Source organism: Brachyistius frenatus, unplaced genomic scaffold (assembly GCF_029030835.1).
Source record: "Brachyistius frenatus isolate BFR_SWC_R1_liver_20210118 unplaced genomic scaffold, ASM2903083v1 Contig_39, whole genome shotgun sequence".
NCBI classification, from domain to species: Eukaryota; Metazoa; Chordata; class Actinopteri; family Embiotocidae; genus Brachyistius; species Brachyistius frenatus.
In genome coordinates, this window is record NW_027210638.1 from 3,155,053 (window position 1) to 3,170,950 (window position 15,898).

Sequence of the window (15,898 nt, forward strand, 5' to 3'; positions counted from 1 at the left end):
TGTCATATACATAATTTTATAGGCTACATATAATTATTTATAGCTTAGTTTTTCAATACACATATGCAGGTATGAATTTAAAATTTCAGAATATAATCACAAAATGTTATACATTATTTTGACGCATAACTGTTACAGGGTTTAACTTTTTGTGTTAGGTTGTGGTTTGTTCTGAATTGTCAATATTGTTCAGCAGGTCAAAGCAGTTCAACCTCTTTTCCATGAGCATAATGTAGGCCTATTTAACTACCCAAACTTCTCATGTTTGACTTTTGAGGGTAATTATTACAATTTATTGAACAAGGTCGACATGCACAGCCCTATACATGCAAGATAGCAGGTTCTAGATATAACAGGTGATTTCAAAGGTAATGTCGGATGATTATATTCTTCTCCAAGATTGGGGATACAAATTGTGATGTGACCTTTCTGAAATTACCAAAACTAAATTTTTACTTGAGATTGAAGAAAATAACAATAGACATAACTGGCCTTCAATTGTCGTGACTCAATACCTCCTATTACCTGCAGTGAGTCATAATTTATAGAGCCTAGTTACCTGAGGCAAGTTCACGACTGGAGGGAGAGAAAAAAAATGCATACAATGATTCATTGCATTAGTTTCAGATGGATATGGATATCCATAATATTTAAACACATTTAATAGGTCTGCACTCTGAGTCCTGCATTAGATATGGCATTTCAATAAGAGTTAATGTTATTCCCTTTATTCAAACATTAGGGTAGTTTCTTTCAACATAAAATACAGTCACTAACGTAATATTAACAGATTTGTATGATACTATTTTGAGAAGAAAAAAGTGTAAGTTTGATGCCTCAATACTGGTCTCTTTTCTGTTTTTGTTCAAATAGCAGTACACTTTCTGGCAAATGTCTGACTCGACCTTTTAGATGAGAACATACCATCAGGTGGCGCAAAGGGATATGTGACGAATTTCTAATATTAAAGTCATTAATTTATTTACATGGAGAGGTGGACGAATCAGCATCATGTTGGGAGAGGGAATGGATTGTACAATAGCATTTATCCGGTTCAATTAAGCTTAACACGGTGAAAATCTGCCGTTAACAGGATCTGTAGCGTAGCCCGAGGAGAAATTTAACTGATTAATCAGGCGGACGGAGAGTGATTCCGCTGAGTGCATCCTAGTCACTGATTCCATCTCTCTCAACACCGATTTTTTTTTCCGAGCACGACTTACAGAATATTCCCCTGGAAGATGGAGTTTGGGGAAAGGAAGAGGAGAAGAAAGTCGCAGAGCTTTAAACTGGTCACGGATGAAGGTAGGCTGCTGAATGAATGTTAGACCTTGCAAGACGCGCGTCTGTGTCTGGGTGTTTGTCTGGCGCTGTGTGCCAGCAGAGACGACTCTGTAAACAAAAGCGATGGCCACGACAATGCCCAGTCTGTGTCTCGATTTCAACCAGCAGCTAACTCCAGTGATTCCAGAGTCACATGTAAAAAAAAAAAAATTAAAAAAAATGTCCTGGCCATCAGCCTCAACATGGCTCATTCCGAATAGATCTGTAAGAGTGAATTAATTGAGCAACTAGTCCAAAATGTAAAAATATGTTGCGCATTCTGGACGTGTAACACGCAGCTTCAACTGTTCACTTTTTGCTGAAGCTGTGAGCTTCAGACTACCTCTTCTGACTACACTTCTTCATACCACCTACAGGTGGTGGTTTCTGCATGGGATGGGAGGGGGGGTTTGCCTTGGTTGACATCACAGCTCCTCAGCCTGCACAAGCTTCAACATTACAAAGGCCGCAACATCATCTGTCTCACAGGTTTATTGTATTTCACAGCTGTAACAAAACCTGTTTTTCTTGCAGATTTTGACCCTTCACATATGATGAACTCCAGCTACAAAGATGCCATTGGCGAACCTAAGGATGCTGCTGTGCCCGATGGTATGAGCAATCTTAAAGATTAATCTTTATCATATATCATGGCAGATATCACTAATTATACCCACACCTTTCTCTCTCAATGTAGTTTGGCTGGTGGACGAGGGCATGGAGATTAAAAGGCAAATCACAGGAATGATGAGACTCCTGAGCGATAAGACCGGCAGGGTGTATCAGCGTGTTGGAACAGAGCAGGACCGCTTGACAAAGGAGCCGCAGGATAGACATCCAAACTGGATACATCAGCCTGCACTTTTGTCTCTTGTGTCAGAGGACTACCAGAGCAACAACTTGAACTCTGCAGGGGACCCAGAGCCTTCACCTTCATCCATAGCCTCCCCCATCCCCAAAGGTCCAGGCTGTGGCCAGTACAGTACCCGCTCCAGAGCCCTCAGGATCCTCAACAACACAAAGGATTTAATCAAACTGGATGAGGCAAATGGTAGGGTGCCAGTATATGTTAAAAAAGAAAAAACTACAAAACACAACTTCAGTCTCCTAAAGACAAAAATAGGTTTCAATAAAATAGAGTGGTGAACACCAGAAGGGTTTTGTTGTAAAAGGGTGCAGAGGTAACATTCATGCACACATACACACTTTTGTTGTGAGATATCACATGAAAGCGCATTGCACCCGTGTTTGAGTTACTAACACCCCCCCTCTTTTCAAGCAGATGTGGTCCCTCCTGCTGTACCAGAAACCCCTTGCTGTATGTGTAACTGTAAGGGCACCTTGCAGGCTATCTTGCTGGAACTGCGTGCCATGAGGAAGCTGATGCAGACACAAAAAGGTCAGAACACAAATACACACTGAGAGAGAGACACACACAAATAGACAGAGAGGAAAAAAATTGTTTCTGTCGTTTTCTAGCATCCTTGGAAAGGCCGGACCAGCCATCATCCCCATGCCAACCCCGTCTCGGCCCGAGCCCGTCTCCTCGTCGTAGGCCCCGAAAGAGGAGGCCATTCTATAAAGGGGCTCCACTGACTGTGTCTAGCACTAAAAGAGATGCTGTTAGCTGTCTGAAAGCATCACTGCTTGAACCTGGCCCTGCAGAATTTGGGAAGAGAGAAGAATGTAAGAAACAACAAGACTCATCTACATCCAGCATTCATCTCATCTCCTCTGATGTTTCTTTGCTGCAACCTCAGAATGATTTACTGATGGTCAACAACACACACATCTCTCTCCTGAACCAACTAAGGGAACATCAGGCGTTAGAGGTAAATCTGTATGTTAGTGTGCATGTACAGTATGTAGCAACATGTGCCCATGTGTGTTTACTGTGCTTTTGAACTCCAATTAATGATTCCAGTGTATTGTGCTCTGTCTTCCACAGCAACAGTTCTCATTAATCTGTACCTAAGTGTTTTATGAATTAATATGCAAATTTACACATGTAAAAATCTGAGAATTTGCAGGGTGGATGTTGATTTCATCCAACTAAATAATGCTGCCCTAATGGTTTTTTTTTTCAGATTTTCCAGATCATTTATTACAGATCTATGACCCTACAGAACCAAGAAAATCTATATTTATATTTTTTTTTAAAGTTGCCTCTTTAGCATTTTGGACTCCATTTAAGAAAGTTCAAACTCATTAGTTCTGTGCCTATGTTGAAGGCTCCTACCTATATGTCAAGTGACGTGCTTATTTCTAAGTAAAACCTTAGTTTTCCCTGACGTGACATTAAGTTTTGTGCAACTATCCTCATGTTTTTTTTTTTTTTTTCACGATGACATCAACAGTTAAGCAAGTATGGTAGTGACTTTTATTGAACAAAACAGAGTTGTTCTCTCTTGTTCTTTTTAAAATCTGAATTTAAGCAGTTTGATCATTTTCTCATAATGCTTCACATTTAACACTGTGTTGTTTGATTCCTTTGCAGTCTGAGATGCGTCTCGCAGAGGATTATGATGTGTTTATCTCAAAGGCCCAGCTAGACTCAATTCTAGTCAACTATACACGCTCTGGGAGCCTGCTGTTCCGTAAACTGGTGTGCTGATTTTTTTTTTTTTTTTTTAAACAGATTCAATGCTCCTCTGATCTTGGTTAATTTTATAGTTATGTGACTAGATATTTCCATTTATTAGAAACACAGATGTCTAATAATTTACTTTACTATGTAAAGTTGTTGCTTGGTCAAGAACGGTGCTGTGTGTTTAGGTATGTGCCTTCTTTGATGATACTACCCTGGCTAACTCCTTGCCAAATGGTAAAAGGAAGAGAGGGCTCAATGATAACCGTAAGGGCTTGGACCAGAACATTGTGGGTGCCATTAAAGGTAGGGAAGAGAAATGTTCAAAAGGTATTATCATTTCTTTTTGTACCAGAGTACAGAACAGTTTCTGAAGAAACTTTGTGAATTGTGTGTAGTGTTTACAGAGAAATACTGCACTGAACACAGAATAGAGAAGTTGCCTGGACCACGAGACTGGGTTCAGATCCTTCAAGATCAGATCAAACTTGCCAGGAGGAGGCTGAAAAGAGGTCGGCTGCTAAACTTATATATGCAGAAATATAAATTATACTGTATGTTTATTCATATTTATGTTGTATTTGATCTAATTTTGTTCTAAACAATCTTTTTTTTTTTTTATTTAATTTAAAAAAAAAAAAATTTTTTATTGTGGAAAGGTTTCTGTGAACATAGTTTAAGAACAATGCTCCAGAAAGTCTTTGCTATAATTATTACTATTATTACATTTACTTGTAAATTAGTATATTTACCAGTCAAGAAGAAGGCCTTCTGTCAATTTGTCATGTAAACCTTGTTCTTCCTTTGGCTCCTCAGATGCTGCAGAAGCAGAAGAAGCCTCAAATGGACCGTCCACAAGTATTAACCTCATATTAAAATGTTCACACATATAGACAGTTAACACCCACATATGTCTACTTCTACTGTTTTGTATCCCCTCACCTCAGCGCTCCATCTTACAACATCGTTCCATCAGCCTCCCTCTGAGCACACGATGGCTTTACCTCTTTCCCCTTCATTGTCACAACACACACATAAACTGGTGTCGCTGGCTCTTTCATTGGCTTGCAGGTCCTTGTCATGCTGTCACTGTGACATTTGACATTTTCACACAGATTTCCAAAATGTCAACTAATTATCTTCACACCATGCACCTTATCGCCTCTTTCACCTCTATATTTCACCCCAGTTGTCACAATAGTGTTTCAGAATCTGCTCTGCATGCTCACGCAAATTAATTGAGTTTTTTTCTTTTTTTCTGGTAATGTCATATTACATTTTAACAATGTTTTATTTCTTCCTTTATAGGTTGTGACTACAACAAGCCTGCAAATGTGGAACAAACTGTGGTAAACATGAATGGTTGATTCAATGTCTGCCACAATGGCCTTGCAGCAGATTAGTGGTCTTCATTATTTCTTGACGCATTTTGCCACTTGTTTCCTTTTCAGCTGTTAACTGCTATGTGCAATGGATGTAAAGGGAAATAACAATAGGACCAGATGAATATGAAGCCTAATGATATTCTCTCACTCTCACACACACACATACACCACACACTGTATATTTGTGGTCTTAAAGTATTTTTCGTGGGCACACATTAAACCACTGCAATGTGGGATTTTGAGCCAGTAAACATTTAACTGTACAATGATTAAGAAATGAAAGAAGTGAATTACTGTTTACATTGTAGACAGAGAAAAGCCTTAAAAAAAAAAATACTCACCTAGTTTTCATGTCATAACCAGGAGGGGTTATTAGTCTCAAAAGAGACACAGACCTGTAATGGTATAGCTTTCATATATTTTGCAGAAATCCCATTTTACAGGAAGTTGTCCATTGTGAATTGTGCCTTTAAGTGACCAGTACTTCAGTAGGTGTAACGTGCAGTGCAGCATCCACCTTATTTCCAAACATCCTAAAGTAAATATCAGATGTATTTTTGGGCAAGTTTTGCTAATTAAAATAGATTGAGAGGTTACACCTCACGGGAAATATAAAAATATATTGTATGAATAATGTTTTTTTCTTTATAGGAATCTGCTGGCTATGCATATCAATGCTATAGTTGTCAATATTGTGATGGAATTATGTATTTTCCTTTGATTTCTGATCAATGTGCATATGAAATCGATAGTTGTCTGCACCATTAAATATTATAGTTTCTGGACAATTCTGGTTTTGTGTCGTTTTTTTATACAACAGTATTATTACCTAAAGAAATTAGACCAATCTAGGTTAAATACAGGATGAATTTCTGCCTGAAACATCTTTGAGGTCTAAATAACAACAAACATTGTAGTGTAACACAGCAGTGTAATAAATATTATTTCAAATGTAAAAAAATTTTTTTTTTTTTTACCAAAAAATAAACTCTAAATTATAAATGTCATCCTTTTTAAGTACCTTCCCTTGCTGCCAAGCAATGTTGTGTTGTGGTAGGTGCAGTTGGAGGGAAAACAGTAAATTAAAGGTACACTCCATTGTAGAGATTTTGTTGCCAGACTTCAGAGCTCATTAAAGGGGATGTTGAAGCCGCCACCGTGCGGACAGAGGACCCTTTGAGATCTGGTTCGTTTCCTCTTCGTATTTAATACCATAAGTTCTTTTATTTAGATGAAGTGAGAGTGGATACATATTTTAATTAAAATATATTTTATTCTAAGCGATATCCTGAATTATCTGTCACCCAGTCCAAAGTTAGAAGACAAATACATGTCATTTGTGGTCAGGCACTGTCTGAGGACGCCAGATTCGGGCCCAAATGCATTCTGGAGCTGTCCCCGCTCTTGTGTCGGGATCCACCGCTAACGTGAAGCTGGTAAGGATAAACTGGTCAGGGCAATTAAAGGGGAAATGTTGCAAGAATATAACTCCGCTTTGGTCCTAAAATTGCATCTAGGGCGATTGTAAACACTTCTGTTGCACCGTATCGTCACAAACTTTGCACAAGCAGCACCTTTGGCGTTTTTTTATTGACACTAACTCTGATGTTGCACACATCGCATGGCAGCGGGCAGGAAAGGGTTAATTTTTTCCGCCGCCGACATTTTTGTTCGGCGCTCCACGGCAACTTTTTAACTTGCGTGTGCGCCGAGCTGCCACTGTGACCCACAACAATGTATCACATCAAGGCGTTAATGCGCGCCGCTGGCTTTTCACGGCGTCGCGGCTCGCAGATCCCGGGGGGGAGAGGGGGTGGGGGGGGGGACACGGGGACGCTCTCCCGGCTCGGTGTTTTTGCACAGATCCGCTTTATGCTCATCACCTCACGCATGGGTCGGCGTTTTTTTTTTTTTTTTTTGCTAGCAACTGAGAGCTAGCACCACATCGTAAAACTGCATTTCCAGCGAAACAAATAGACGTGGAAGGTGTAGCCGTCACCATCATCACCATCATCATCATCATCACCATCTCAAAAGTGTAGCTCCCGACAGTGCACATCACGCGGAACAGATGTTAATGTCCGGTCTCCGCTAATGTTGTCAACCCAGTGCCTCAGGGTTGAATGAACTTGGGAGCATTTCGTCTCTTGAACACTACCTCGGTGTACTCGCAGAGCCCCCCCCCTTCAGCAGCTCGCTAGTTTTAAACTACAGACCGGGATTTGGAGTAAACCAATAAGTCGTCCTCCTTCTCTTGTCAGGTGGCGACGGGCTTCCAAATTTTCAAGTAATCGCGCGTCGTCGACTCAAAAATTATGAGTAGTTTAGCGCGCACGCACCAGTCCAAGTGGGAGGGGGGGGGTTATGTTTGGCACAGTGGGGTGAATGAGACTTGTACAGCACGTTGTGTAGAGTTACAGCGATTATTTGATTTTGCAATCTCAGTAAAAAAAAAAAAAATTAAATGGAAAAAAAAAAAAAGGGTAAAAGTGTCTTTTTGCAGCGTCTAGAATGAAATGGATATTGCGGGTTCCTTTAGTTCTCCGTGATAATAAACGGAATATCCATTGGTTGTGCACCGTTGTCGGGACAAAACGCAACATTTAAGCCGCGCTTTGGGTTAACTGGTTGACATTTTAACAACCAAACAGCCAAATCGATTCATTGAGAACGTCATCGACAGATTAATCAGTCGTGAAAATAAGACTTATTTTCAGCCTTAGTGCGGTGCTCAGTTTGTAACTTGTCACACATGTCATACAGTAGCATGCACCTCAAACTCAACTAACCCCTACTGCTCTTTTTACACTGACATTATTTAATAAATGTTGCGCCTCAAAATGAAAAAAAAAAACCCCACTTTGATTGCTTTTGTTCTTTATTTGTGTCCTAACCTGCAGAAAACCCCGTGGCAGTGGATTTTTTTTAAAATTTTTATTTACTGTTGAGAAAATGTTGGAGACTTTGTGATTTGAATTCGGGTCATGTTCGTAGTAAAGTCTGGCATTGTGTTGCTCTTGTAAGGTGCTACAAAAAAAAAAATTAGCAACAAAACACTGATTAAAAATGACTAAGTGTTGGTTCAGCTCTTAAGGCATTTCTATCATTGCGAATAAGGACGAAGAGAGCTGCATTAATTAGTCAATTAGTTAAACTGGCACAGCAACAGAAAATTAATCTGCAATAGTTTTGTCGACCGATTCTTTCCTGTTTTCAGCCTCTCATTTTGCCTCTTAGGTTGTTGATCCGTCAATACAAGGAGCTCTTAAAGGTGACACAATGAATTATTCGATGCATACAGAGTTGGCAGATTTATTTGTCATGACAATAATGGTTAGTCGTGGCGGGAAAGATGACAACAAGAGTTAAAGTAACTGCTCTCTGACAGTCCTACAAATAATATAAGGTGTACAAAGGTAGGATTCAAGGCAGTTTAGATTGCACAAATATTACTGATGTTGTATTTATATTGATACACTTTGAATTACTTACAAAGGAGCCCAGATGTGTATATGGCATTGCAGTGTGGATATTGAACTGATATATGGAGTCTGTTTTCTTGTGACATCCACACACTGTTTCTAATCACCAGTCTTGTTGTTTTCTCCTGTCATTGCTAGTGGTGAGGACCCAGAGATTCTTCAGACATGTCCGTGAGGGAGTCTTTTAACCCTGAAAGCTATGAGCTGGACAAGAACTTCAGGCTCACCCGCTTTGCCGAGCTCAAGGGCACAGGCTGCAAGGTTGACTGCCTTGGATGCATTATTGTCTTTGCACAGATTAATAAGCCTCCCTCCTAATAAGAAAAGGTTATAACAGAAATAAATTGTGGTAATTTTCTCTGATCACAGGTCCCACAAGATGTCTTACAGAAACTGCTAGAAACCCTACAGGAGAACCACTATCAAGAGGATGAACAGTTTCTGGGGGCAGTTATGCCTCGATTAGGTAACAATGATCTTCATTCTACAATTGCATATAAATCAAATAGTTGTTAGTAATAATTCTTAATTTAACAACAGCTCTTCTAACCACAATGAGAAATTTGCGAAATACTAAATGTTAATTAATATAAATGAGTATATCGAATTACTTAAGATAAGTTATAAAGAAATGTTTTAATGGGGCACTCTTCAAGGTGTGACAGGAATTCTTATCTGTGGTGAAACCAGTTTTGTGGTGGCATTGAAAACATAGTTGCTTCTTGTAGAAGTTAAAGTGTGTGTTTCCTCCCCTCACTGGAGCACATCAGGGTACAAAAGTTGTCTTTGCTTTAAAATTGTTCAGTAAAACCTGACCTTCAGTTCTGAAATGGACAGTGTGTGGACGCACTAAAATAAGGTTTTATTTGATTACTTAATTTCTGTCTCAATTAAGGCTGGGATAGGCAGTCCCTGAAAAGGAAAAAAAAAAAATGCCACTATTGCAAAATGCACACCTCCTCCTGCAGCTCACCCTCTCTAATGTCTGTCCTAAGCCCCTCCCACACATGGGGCATATGAACACGCTTCACTTGCAGATTCTCTCCAACTCTGTATCCCTTCGCTAATATTGACAGGAGTTTTATTGCGCTCAGTGCTTCACTTGCCATCAGGAATACCAGGAAAAATCCTGGAGAACTGTCAGAAAAGTCCACAAAGTTTTTACCAGCCCTGTATGCCCTTTTCCCGGCCCTCTGTGCAGCTGTCATTGGGAAGGCGCATAAGAGAGGCCGCCAGTTCCCAGCGATTAAACCGAGAACAGAGTTCTGGCACTGTACACCTCTGGTTCCTTTTATTGCCAGACTCTCTTTTTGATCAGTCCCTCTTCCCCTTTTTTTTTTGGTTGCATTGCAGTGGAGGCAGTTGTTGCCAATGCTGTAATAACAACTTTCCCCCCCAGGATTTTCCTCCAATAAATCAGGCATAATATCTGATGAGACATGTGTCTGCATTTGTAGATAATCAGTTGGAATGACCTCTCTCTGAAATGATCAGGGGTTGGCCCAACATTACATACTACAGCTAGAAACTAGATTTTCAAAAGACTGAATACAGAGCAGAGAGGAGGTGCAGAAGTCAAGTGCTCTCTCAGACCACCTAAATTACAATATGCTGAAAGGTTAATATGGAATTTTTGCACAATTGCACCAACATAAAACCTCCGGCTTCAAAGGACACCAATAAAATACTCCATATGCTGTGTCCAGTATCATAAAACACACCAAGCACATGTAAAACTATAGAATAAGTCTTTGAGAACTCTTTTACTTTTAAAGGCATAGGCATGGATACCTGTGTGATCCCCCTCAGACACGGAGGCCTTTCTCTGGTCCAGACGACAGATTACATCTACCCCATTGTGGATGACCCCTACATGATGGTATTAAGCGCCTCTTTCATCGACATTACTTTTTGCTCCAATATGGTACTTCTGCTATCTATATGAATATACAGGTCTTGTATACAGGAAATATGTCACTGTTAAAGTAACTATTTGTTCACCTGTTATTTTTGGGTCAGATGCAAGACTACTTTACACAACAATTCATTATGTGCTTAATTTTCATTATTTCTATTTTGTAGGGAAGAATTGCTTGTGCCAATGTTCTAAGTGACCTTTACGCCATGGGAGTGACGGAGTGTGACAACATGTTGATGCTTCTGGGAGTCAGCAACAAAATGTCAGAAAAAGTAAGAAAAGTCATTTGAATACAATTTCTGAGAATCAAATTTTGTGCTTGATAGATATGAAAGAAAACAGCGTTATGGAAATTATTATTATTATTATTATTATTATTATTACAGATCTTCCGCTCCAGTTTTTTTAGGCATCAGGTGTTGGAAATTGTTAATATGGAGTTCGATCTTATACTTAGATTTGCCTCTGTTCATTAAATACTATATGTGTTGCACACACTGAAATAACAGTTGTAGCCTTCTAAATTTGACTCACCTTATTTTTATGACCTATGATCGAAGTGCTACCAAGTATTAGTAAGAGTGGATATGACCTGTGACCAGATGTGACTGGTTTATCACAACCATCAAAGTGACGATGGGGTCTAGCTAAAATGAGAAGCTGCCCTCTGAATGTTTTATGTACTGATCTTTTTTAAATAGGTGGAGAACGTAAAAAGTAACAGATTTGGTAGCTAAGTGTATTATCAAATTTCTTCCAATCTGGGTGTCACAACAGAATCAATCAGCGGTGTGATTTTTCACTTACACACACTGTAAAGTCTACTTCCTTATGCTGGCAGTGTAGAGCCAATAAGGGGGCAGCACAGCGCACGGTAGCAGGCTGTGACGGACACACACAGTAGAGTACAATAATGTAAGGATTGAATTATAATCTGGGTTGTTTTAAAATATGCCTGTATCAGCCTCTGTGCTGGCACAAGATGACTCGGGACATCTTTAATTCTTATTATCGTATTGCTTTGTGTTCTGTCTCTGCTCTGACATTTGTGCTTCTTTACAGGAGAGAGACAAAGTCATCCCACTGATCATTCAGGGATTCAAGGATGCATCAGAGGAGGCAGGCACATCTGTAACAGGAGGACAGACGGTGCTCAACCCCTGGGTAGTGATGGGAGGAGTTGCTACAACAGTTTGCCAGCCCAATGAGTTCATCATGTAGGGTTAAGTTATTATTTCCTTCCTTTTGCTGTGTGCCTCTCTTAGCTGCTTAAGAAACAATCATAATGATGCCATCTGTGACATTTATCAGGCCAGATAATGCAGTGCCAGGAGATGTGTTGGTGTTGACCAAACCACTTGGAACACAAGTGGCTGTTGCCGTACACCAGTGGCTAGATATTGTAAGCCTGTCGCTCATTCATGAATAATTTTGTTTGGATATTTGTTTGTTTTTTTACTCTCTAATTAAACTAGTCATACATGTGTTCTTCATCTCTCAGCCTGAGAAGTGGAACAAGATCAAACTGGTGGTAACCCAGGAAGATGTAGAGCTGGCCTACCATGAAGCCATGATGAACATGGCCCGGCTCAACAGGACAGGTAAAACCATTATCAGTGTGTCTAAAATTTACCTTCTTTTTTTTTCTTTTTTTTTTTTTTTTCACTTTTTGCTATTGGCATTTTTATTTCTCAATTAAATAACCGTGTTAGTTTGAGCATAACTACATCAGCAGTTGGGCAAAGACCTGTTGAATTTTGTAATAAGCAGCAGCCTCTGCAGCAGCTACGCTGTATTACACCCTCTGTGGCATAATAATAATGGCATCAGCTTCTGATAATAATGTCAAACTTCACCCATAAAAAAAAAGCATGGGATAACTTTAAAATATCAAATGATAATCTTACATTAGAGACAGAAGTTACATACTTTAGTTTTGTTTACAGCACACTCTGAAAAATTGCAAGTGTTAGTTCAGTGGTCTCGAGTTAATGCCTTGTTTCTGTCTTGCATTAATTGATCATTTATTAATTTAAGAAGTTAATAAGAATTAATACATGAATGACGTCCTTTGTCCTCAGACATGATGGTTATTTGTTTCCAATCAAGATTGCGAAAGTTTTTTGGCCCACATACTGAAGAATTGATATTTGCTGATTACAGTGACTCAGCAATGAAAACAGAGTAGAATTAACCATTAAATCACTCAGAAATAATTCTAAGTGTCTTCCCTGTCTCTCTCTCTCTCTGTCTTCCCTTGTAGCTGCTGGTCTCATGCACACGTTCAACGCTCACGCAGCCACTGACATCACAGGGTTTGGCATCCTTGGCCACGCGCAGACGTTGGCACGACAACAGCGAAGCGAAGTTTCATTCGTCATCCACAACCTCCCAGTGCTCGCCAAGATGGCTGCCGTGTCCAAGGCCTGTGGGAACATGTTTGGACTGATGCACGGCACCTGCCCTGAAACATCAGGTGATTAAAAACAAATCATAGAATACACAACATAAAGCAACATGGCCACAACAACGGAGATTGAGGTTTTACCACGGGAGTGGAGCTGTGTGATCTCGGCCTGAGAAGAACAAGACCCAATTTCACTATGTAAATATGGGCCTGGCCACCATCCGCAGGGGATTGTTTGCAGTCATTGCATCCTACTGGGTGAAGACCTCGAAGTAATTTCAGCCAATCAGCATGCGCCGAAACCGCCTGACACTCATCCACCGCTGCAACTACATTTGGCCCTTGTCCACCAAAGCGATTTTTCCTGAGTACAGCATATTTCTTAAATTGTTTTAATGAAAGCTAGCAGCTTGACAAGGCGCTGACCGTTTATTCTGTGCTGAACGCCAAACAATCTGTGATTTTTGTCCGGTCAGCGAGAGTTGAAAAATATTGACGCCGCGCTCATCACTGTCACAAGCCATCCAGTTACACTGAAAGATGGGCGGGACAAACGCGGTTAACCACCGACACTGCTCGCCGATTGGTTCGCTCTTCAGAGTGGCTGTAAAAACACTAATAGAGTTGTAGACTGTATTCACAGCCAAGAAAACTGAAGCTGTGAGCGAGTCAGTGCAGCCAGGCTAGTGTGATCTAGCAGGAACTATTGACTAAAGCGAGCCTTTACGTTGATACCAGAACCCTCCATTTAATCCTGTATTTAGATGCAGCGAGTAAAGAAGAGCCAGTTCATTTCAGTTGTAGACTGAAGCTGTTTTCAGAAAAGACCACTGGGATAATATATTCAGGTGGGTAAACTGAGTAATTTACCTGCAGTAAAATAAAATGTGAATAATTAAAGCGTGGGGAAAGATAATAGAACATAATTGATTAATGTTTTAGCTGGGAAAAAGCAAGACTTATAGAAATGTTATATGTTTTTCCTGATCAGAAGTCCTGAGAATGTGACTAGTTAATGCTGAAATTTGATCCAGCTCTGCTTTTTATCGGTGTTCTTAATCATTTTGTTTTGTCTGACTTTCTGTGCCATCCATTCCTTGACAACAGTCTTGTGAGATAGCTAACTTGGATAATTTATTTGGTTTGAAGGGAAAGTCACAACTAAGTGTCGCCTCTGTGCCAATGTAAAGAAAAATAAATTAAACGTTTTAAAAAGATCTAAGCCGTGAGAGACGCCACAATTCCTGCAGAAAATAAATAACATCAGTCAGAAAGATAGGATGAGAACCACTGCCCCGCAGTTCCTTCTAATTCTATTAAACATGTCAACCAATTAAAAACAATGTTTAACAGTATGGGTATCAAAGGCAACACTTGGATCCAATAATAAGAGAGATGGACACTCACCAGTATTGTCACACATTAAAAAATAATCATCATTTAAGACACTTGACTGACAAATTCTCCTTGCGCTTTCAGGAGGCCTGCTGATCTGTTTGCCTCGGGAGCAGGCTGCCCGCTTCTGTGCCGAAATCAAATCCCCAAAATACGGAGAGGGCCACCAAGCGTGGATCATCGGGATTGTAGAGAAAGGAAACCGCACTGCCCGCATCATTGACAAACCACGAATCATAGAGGTGGCACCACAAGCAGCCACGCAGAATGTCAACCCAACACCCGGTGCAACTTCCTAATCCTCCTTTGCTGCATCATAGACCGGAACCCAAAAGCTCTGTCGAGTGATTTTAGACATATAAACTTCAAAACCATCCTAGAGTGTTGAAAGATGTACACAAAATAGTATGAACACAGAACAGACTGGGTTGGCGTAACATGAAAGCAGCCCCACACAGTGGCCTAGGAGGCACGTCGCCACCCAGTGGACGCAACCTGCAGTATCCCCATGATAACAATTGGTAAGAAATAGAGCATACTTCAAATACATTTGCCTTTCATGTTTGTCTGTATTCTGTTATGTTAAATGTGCTTGATTGGCAGGCAGCTTCTGATAAAAGAGTGATGAATGAGAAGATAATAATCTGATACTGTTGATTCATTTTGAATCATTGGAAGTGCGGGGTCTGTTGCCTGTTTTGACTCTTTTAACGTTGTTCTCATCAAACAAGCGACCTGTGTATGTTTTTGTTTGTTGTCCATTCACTTTGTACAGTTATAAAACTAGTTTTAGTTCATTACTGTAACTGATGCCTTGAAAGAAAACGAGTGTGACCAGAATGGCTTGTTTTTTTTTATTAATTTGACTTTTTGTATTGTCCCCACATAAACTAATAAATATCCAAATAGAAGATGGTTTGTACTCCCAGCTAAATTAAATTGGACATGATCTCGTCACATTATAGAACTTCAGGTTGATTTCCACATAAACAACTGACAGTTAGCGTACTAGTATAGTTGAGGAGAAATCTTAATAACCCTAAGAAGATAAACCGTACACCATCTGCATTTTCAAAATGTCATATTTAAGGTAATATGATGGGTTTTAATCACAAGACGTAAAAAAGAGCATTCAAGGTCGTTTGTCAACAAGTGCTCTAATCAGTGAGCCTGTTGCCTTTGTTCAGGATCTGGTGCATTTAGTTTTTATTTCTCAATGTTGCCAGAAGATGCACTGAGAGCAATCTGACTCGCAGTAATGAAGCTTCCAGCTGGTCAAAGGTCAGATCATTTATGTTTGTCCTAATAGCTGGGACATAATCTCCATCCACCTCCTACAATAAACTTATCTTATAATACGTTGTTTCTCTTTGTCTGTTTTTAATGTATTAAGAAAACAAT

At 39.9% G+C, this 15,898-nt stretch overlaps 2 protein-coding genes across 3 annotated transcripts; both read left to right on the forward strand.

Moving 5' to 3' along the window:
- Positions 1–966: 966 nt before the first annotated feature.
- Positions 967–6,083, forward strand: bend7 (BEN domain containing 7). The gene is made up of 10 exons (XM_069702046.1): positions 967–1,305; positions 1,858–1,935; positions 2,021–2,374; positions 2,606–2,722; positions 2,803–3,155; positions 3,821–3,928; positions 4,099–4,216; positions 4,309–4,422; positions 4,727–4,768; positions 5,219–6,083. Exons 1-10 carry the CDS (start codon positions 1,242–1,244, stop codon positions 5,275–5,277), a joined length of 1,407 nt encoding a protein of 468 aa, XP_069558147.1. The 5' UTR covers positions 967–1,241; the 3' UTR covers positions 5,278–6,083.
- A 623-nt stretch (positions 6,084–6,706) lies between these two features.
- sephs1 (selenophosphate synthetase 1) lies at positions 6,707–15,855 on the forward strand. Of its 2 annotated transcripts, none has more exons than XM_069702051.1 (10): positions 6,707–6,731; positions 8,916–9,038; positions 9,147–9,243; positions 10,553–10,656; positions 10,860–10,967; positions 11,758–11,912; positions 12,007–12,097; positions 12,197–12,296; positions 12,959–13,171; positions 14,582–15,855. In XM_069702051.1, exons 2-10 carry the CDS (start codon positions 8,943–8,945, stop codon positions 14,794–14,796), a joined length of 1,179 nt encoding a protein of 392 aa, XP_069558152.1. In that variant the 5' UTR covers positions 6,707–6,731; positions 8,916–8,942; the 3' UTR covers positions 14,797–15,855. The 2 variants fall into 2 exon arrangements, with proteins under 2 accessions (XP_069558152.1, XP_069558150.1); XM_069702049.1 differs by lacking the exon at positions 6,707–6,731 and adding an exon at positions 7,477–8,566.
- The last annotated feature ends 43 nt before the right edge of the window (positions 15,856–15,898 follow it).